Source organism: Primulina huaijiensis, chromosome 17, assembly GCF_012295235.1.
Source record: "Primulina huaijiensis isolate GDHJ02 chromosome 17, ASM1229523v2, whole genome shotgun sequence".
NCBI lineage: Eukaryota > Viridiplantae > Streptophyta > Magnoliopsida > Lamiales > Gesneriaceae > Primulina > Primulina huaijiensis.
In genome coordinates this window covers 4,646,010-4,652,345 of record NC_133322.1, presented here as the reverse complement: position 1 = coordinate 4,652,345, position 6,336 = coordinate 4,646,010, and the positions used below count along the sequence as shown (strand labels likewise).

At 32.0% G+C, this 6,336-nt stretch overlaps 1 protein-coding gene across 1 annotated transcript; it reads left to right on the top strand.

The window, feature by feature from the left end:
• Positions 1-3,395: 3,395 nt before the first annotated feature.
• On the top strand, positions 3,396-5,577 carry LOC140962324 (AAA-ATPase At4g25835-like). Its single transcript, XM_073421189.1, has one exon. It carries the CDS (start codon positions 3,544-3,546, stop codon positions 5,068-5,070), a length of 1,527 nt encoding a protein of 508 aa, XP_073277290.1. The 5' UTR covers positions 3,396-3,543; the 3' UTR covers positions 5,071-5,577.
• Positions 5,578-6,336: the final 759 nt, after the last annotated feature.

Below are 6,336 nucleotides of genomic sequence, written 5' to 3'. Positions count from 1 at the left end.
TCTGTTTCTATATAATAAAAATAAAATTTTATTTATAAAAATTTTGTTTATATGAATTAGATTTTATTTTTGACGTTTTTTATATGTTAATTTATTTTCGTGTTGATTTTATTTATTATTTTCTTAGTCTTAATAATCATTTTCAAATTGAAATACGGTAAAATCTCTATAAATTAATTATGTCGGGATCGTGATATTTTATTAACTCAGATAGATATTAATTAATCGATAATTATAAATTATTATTTTAAAAAGTGATTTTTGATTCAACAAAATAGATTTTTGATTACATGAAAAATAATTGTTTTCTTTATTAATGTCCATATCATATTTCTTGAATTATTATAAAAAAAATCATTGTATATATATATATTTATTAAAAAAAAGTAACTGATATTAATTTTTTAAATAAGTAAAAGATATTTATTATATTGACTACTCGAATAAAACGTATTAACTAATCGAATAAATTCAATTGTATAATATGAATACAATTCACTTTCTGTATGAAAACTACGAAAGACAATGATGTATGAGATCTTTAACTTATACCGTCGTAGTAATATTTTCTTGTGATGAAAAATTTTAAAAATATATTTTATTATTGCAATGAGTTGAAGGGTAGTATAAAAGAAAATATGCAGAGGAAATCTAACACAAATGGCAGGTGTTGTCATCGTGCCTCTTCCATGTAATGCAGAAACCAGACTATTCCATTCAAATTCATGTATCATTTATTCACCAAGAAAAATCAACGAAAGGTTCAGATTTCGCAATAAATTTCAACTTTTTTTCCCTAGCAAATACGAACAACTCCATGCATTTTTTCCATCGAAAGTTTGATATTTTATCAAAAATTATAACTGATAACGATAAGCAAATTAGGAACGTGGCCGACGGTTGCAATTTTTTTTTGTTAAATAAATCATTATATATAATATTTGAACCATAACAAAGACAAAATAGTGTTTTGGTGTAATTTGTAAAATTCACAAAGTACTCCTCTCTTTTTTTGGGTCCTTTTTTTTTGTATGAAAAATTAAATCTATATGTAAAAAAAAATTGAAAAACTTATTAAAAAGCATAAAATTTAATTTTTCAATTTTAACTTCAATTTTTAACAAGAGTAGATATTTAAAGAAATTAAACTAGAAATACATGCAACAGGGACAAACTAGGGCTAGTATATACAATATATTGGTTCCTTAAAATTTTAAACTAATTGATGAGATTCTTGGGTGATTTGGTTTAACAAACAAATTTGTTCGTTTTGTTCGTTCAAACTTATTTATTTTGTATTTTATTCTACATACTTTATATAATTTTTTTACGAGAACACGAAAACTCCTATGAAAGTGTCTCACAAAATTCTCACGGCTCAATTTTGTGAGACGAATCTTCAATTTGACCCGATTTATAAAAAATTATTATTTTTTATGATCAACACAAAACTCATATGAGAACATTTCACGGATTAACTGATATCATATCATAAAACCAATTCATAATAAGAGTTTCTATTTTTTAATAGTTGAAATGTATATTATCTGTATTTATGTCAACTCAATAGCATCCTTTCAACCCTTATTAAGATAGAAAAAATTTGTAAAATAACATCGATCAACAATTTAATTAAAAAAATGACTACGTCATGTGTACTTTTCAGGAAAAATTTATAAGATAACATCGGTCAACTATTTAATTAAGAACATAACCTCTTCAAATAATAATCTCTTCAAATACACATGAAGATGTCATTTTTTTAATTAAATAGTTTATCGGAGTTTAAAAACAAAATATCTCATTAAGATATGTCATAAATGGTCAATTAATTAATTTCTCCATAACCGTAAATATTCTTTCCAAGATTGCAATTTTCCCTTGGCAAAAACTTGTGTGAGACAGTCTCATGGGTCGTATTTTGTGAGACGGATCTCTTATTTGGGTCATCCATGAAAAAGTATTATTTTTTATACTAAGAGTATTACTTTTTACTGTAAATATCGGTAGGGTTGACCCGTCTCGCAGATAAAAATTCGTGAGATCATCTCACAATAGACCTGCTTTTTCTCTTATATTATATTATGAGAAAATATTACATTTTTTACATGCCAAATGAAATGAGTATCACTTACCACGCACGTGCCCTTTTTCGGACCTTTTTTGTATATATCATGACTTGTCTTTATCGCACACAGATATATTAAAATCTCAAATTTGAGAAGAAATTTTGTATTTGAAATGATATTAACACAAACTTTGTAAAAGAGTTTTTTACAAAATTTTATAAAAAACAATTTTAAAAATAAATATGTGTTTGAACAAATATTCTATAAAAAAATTTTACAATTTAAAATATGTTTAGACAACTATTTTTTAAACATTATTTTATAGTTTAAAATAATTACAAAATTTTATCATGTATATATCAATCACAAAATATTTTACAAAAATATCACTAAATTATTTTTAAAAATTATAATTGGAGAATAAATTTTTTTAAAAAAATATTTTCTATATACATACTTAGTTTTTTCCAATTATAAAAAGCTAAAAATATTTTCTTAAATATAGCTTTTAATATTTTCTATTTTATTTGTTTTTATGGTTTTTTTATTTATTTATTTTTGTTTTTATTTTGTAAGAGGTGGGTTTTTTTTTGTTAACTTGATGGTGTTTTTATATGTTTTTGGTCATGTAAATTTTTTACCTTATTTTTGTCTTGTAAATCGTTCAATTTACGATATTAATCATTTTCGCTAGAGTGTTGACATGAAATCGGATATATCAGCTATGTTCGATGTCATATCATCATTTTTTAATATCATTACATCATGTTTCATTACTACTTCAATATTCCCGTGAAAAAGAACTAAAATAAAAAAAACATACAAATTAAAAGAAAAAAAAATGTAAAAACTTGTGTGAGACGGTCTCATCGATCGTATTTTATGAGACATATCTCTTATTTGGGTCATCCATAAAAAAATATTACTTTTTATTCTAAGAATATTATTTTTTATTGTGAATATAGGTAGGATTGACACGTCTCACAAATAAAGATTCGTGAGACCTTCTCACAAGAGACCTACTAAAAGAAACATAAATTTCCTTTTTTGTAATGATTAATAACCTTTTAAATTAAGAAATAATTTTGAAACAAAATATTGTTGAATTTACGAACGTCTCTTACTTAAAATAGTGTATATAGGTCATACTAAATAAATGATATAGATTTATAAAATAAGGAAATCGAGTCAAAGATTTGAATATTAATGTGGAATCTTTATTTATTAATATATATATATATATATATATTATTAAAATATTTCTCCGACAAAATTTTGTCCACCCATCACCATCACCAGTTCTATAAATCTCAGACAATTGGCTCACTGTGTTTCCACTTTACACCCAAACTTGTCCTCCTTTTTCCCTCGAAGCCTCCATTTTTGTACTTCTACATTTCTTCTTTAACCACAGATTCTCCGTTCTCCGTGCTTCATCCTCTGCAAACATCGGCGAGCCCGGAAAAAAGCGAGGATGAAGGAGATTTGGACAACAATGGCTTCGATAATGGGCGTTTGGGCATTCTGCCAAAGCCTCCTTCATACAGTTTTCCCCCCGGAACTCCGCTTCGCTTCCTTCAAACTCTTCCACCATTTCTTCAGCTTCTTCTCGTCCTGCTACTACTACGACATCACCGAAATCGATGGTGTCAACACCAACGAGCTTTACAACGCCGTCCAGTTGTATCTGAGCTCATCCGCTTCCATATCGGGCACCCGCCTCAGTCTTACCCGTGGTCTGAACTCTTCCTCCATCACCTATGGCCTGTCGAACAACGACCGTTTGATCGATTCTTATAAAGGGGTGACTGTGGAGTGGGAGCATATCGTCACGCAGAGGCAAGCTCAGACCTTCTCGTGGCGCCCATTGCCGGAGGAGAAAAGAGGTTTTACCCTCCGGGTAAGGAAGAAGAGCAAACAGATGGTGCTCGGTTCGTATCTTGATTATGTCATGGAAAAGGCGAATGATTTGCGGAGGAGGAATCAAGATAGGTTGCTTTATACGAACTCGAGAGGCGGGTCTTTGGATTCGAGGGGTCATCCCTGGGAATCTGTGCCGTTTAAGCATCCCAGTACTTTTGATACCTTGGCCATGGATCCTGTCAGGAAATCTGAGATTATGGCTGATCTTTTGGAATTCGCTAGTGGGGAATCTTTTTATCTGAAAACTGGGAGGGCATGGAAAAGAGGGTATTTGTTATATGGTCCCCCGGGCACTGGTAAATCTAGTATGATTGCGGCAATGGCTAATTTTCTTGGGTATGATATTTATGATCTTGAGTTAACTGAGGTGAATACCAACTCTGAATTGAGAAAATTGTTGATGAAAACTACTTCTAAGTCCATTATTGTTATTGAAGACATTGATTGTTCTATTAACTTGGCTAACAGAAATAATGACGATGGAGGCTGTAGAAAAAATAGCTTCGACATTGCATCCCCTCCGGGGTCTAATGTCGCGGAGGCCGGAGCAAACACGATAACACTTTCCGGGTTGTTGAATTTCACCGATGGATTGTGGTCTTGTTGTGGGAGTGAGAGGATTTTCGTGTTCACGACAAACCATATCGATAAACTCGACCCGGCATTGCTGAGGAGTGGGAGAATGGACATGCATATACACATGAGCTATTGTTCATCTCCTGCATTGAAGATTCTGCTGAAGAACTATTTGGGAACTGAGGAGAATGATCCGGAGAAAGAAATGCTGGAGGAATTAGAATGTGTGATTGAGGAGGCAGAGATGAATCCTGCAGATATTAGTGAAGTGTTGATCAAGTACCGTCGCAGTAGGCGTAGGGCGATGGAGGAATTGTTGGTGACATTGAAGGCGAAAGCCGATAAGAACAAAAGGGTTAAATCGAAGAAGAAAAATGGGGATGAGGTTGAAGAGGAGGAGCAAGAGAAGAGGGCATTGGATAGCCCATTGGAAGACGGTGATTTTAAAGAAAATTGCAGTAAATCTGAAGGAGAAGATGAAGATGATCAGAAAATGCATTGAATTTTGTTTTCTGATTTTAGTAACTTTTTACTGATGTACCGTAAGTGTTGTCTGAATCGAGAGATTTGAGGATATGCAAGAAAGGGTGATTGATTGGGGCACTGGACTAGAGGGATTAATGCTGTGGGACTGGGGAAAAAAAAAGAGGGTACTGTAATCTAATTCAATGTCATTTATTTTTGCTGCTTAGAATCTTGGTACTAATTTCATTAGTACAATTATTATGTGATCGATACATTCCATCGATTTTCATGTGGTGTGTAATCATGTGTTGGTTTTAATCTTTGCTGTTTCATGTCGGACTATGGACCAGATCAACACATCCGTCACGCAGTTTATATCCAGTCGGAGTAGGAGTGCGACCGAACTAACTCGAAACCAAAGGAGCAACAACTCCAAAGAGACTTCAAATTCGTTCATAATCAGATGAACTACTATTTATTTGTTGACTTCATGAGATGCCATTCCAATCTCCACTGAGCACCCTGCAAATTTTGTCCTGTCACCATGGAGAAACGCGTACATTTATGTGGTAGTATAGTATTTGTTGGAGCTTTGCTTGGATCTTGAATTGCTGTGTAATAATGGATACGTACCTAGAGCCAATGTTGTTTTTACTTGTCGATGGTGTGACATTAAATATATCATTTACCTACTTTTTTCACAAGATAAATGCATCCATGTGTTGACGTTGGTGGTGGGAAAATGGCAATGTCCATGTTTGATATTGAAAAACTGGAGAATTGGCTTAAAGAAACAGATTTCCCCCAGAAGTGCTTTGCATGAACTTACGTAGCATCTTTACAAAGAGGGGGTCTCCATCATTCTCTCCCATGCATCATTCCTCTTCTCCGACCTTAGGGGACTTCCGACGCCTTACTCAGGCAAGTAACGACCGCAGTCGATCACCTTCGAACCTCGACGCCTTACTCAGGCAAGTAACGACCGCACCTTGGAACCTCGACGTTCATTAATAAAATAATTAAACACAACATTCTTAGCACAAGGAAAACAAAGAATCCTAACTCTTTTCGAAATATAATAATATGTTCTTAGAAATTCTTGGATTTCTTCAAGTTTATATAAAAGATATTGAATTATTAGATGCTAAAATTTGAATTCTCGATTAATCAATTTAATTATTCACTTCAATATGGAATCGAATTTGATAGTTGCTGGATTCAGGAAAAAAAGATAAACAATAAACAACCGACCAAATTATTCAAAACAAAATTTCTTATTCATAAAAAAAATTGTATTTTATGC

What these genes read in the sequence shown, in the direction of transcription:
- LOC140962324 (XM_073421189.1), top strand. Translation starts at nt 3,544, where the DNA reads ATGAAGGAGATTTGGACAACAATGGCTTCGATAATGGGCGTTTGGGCA.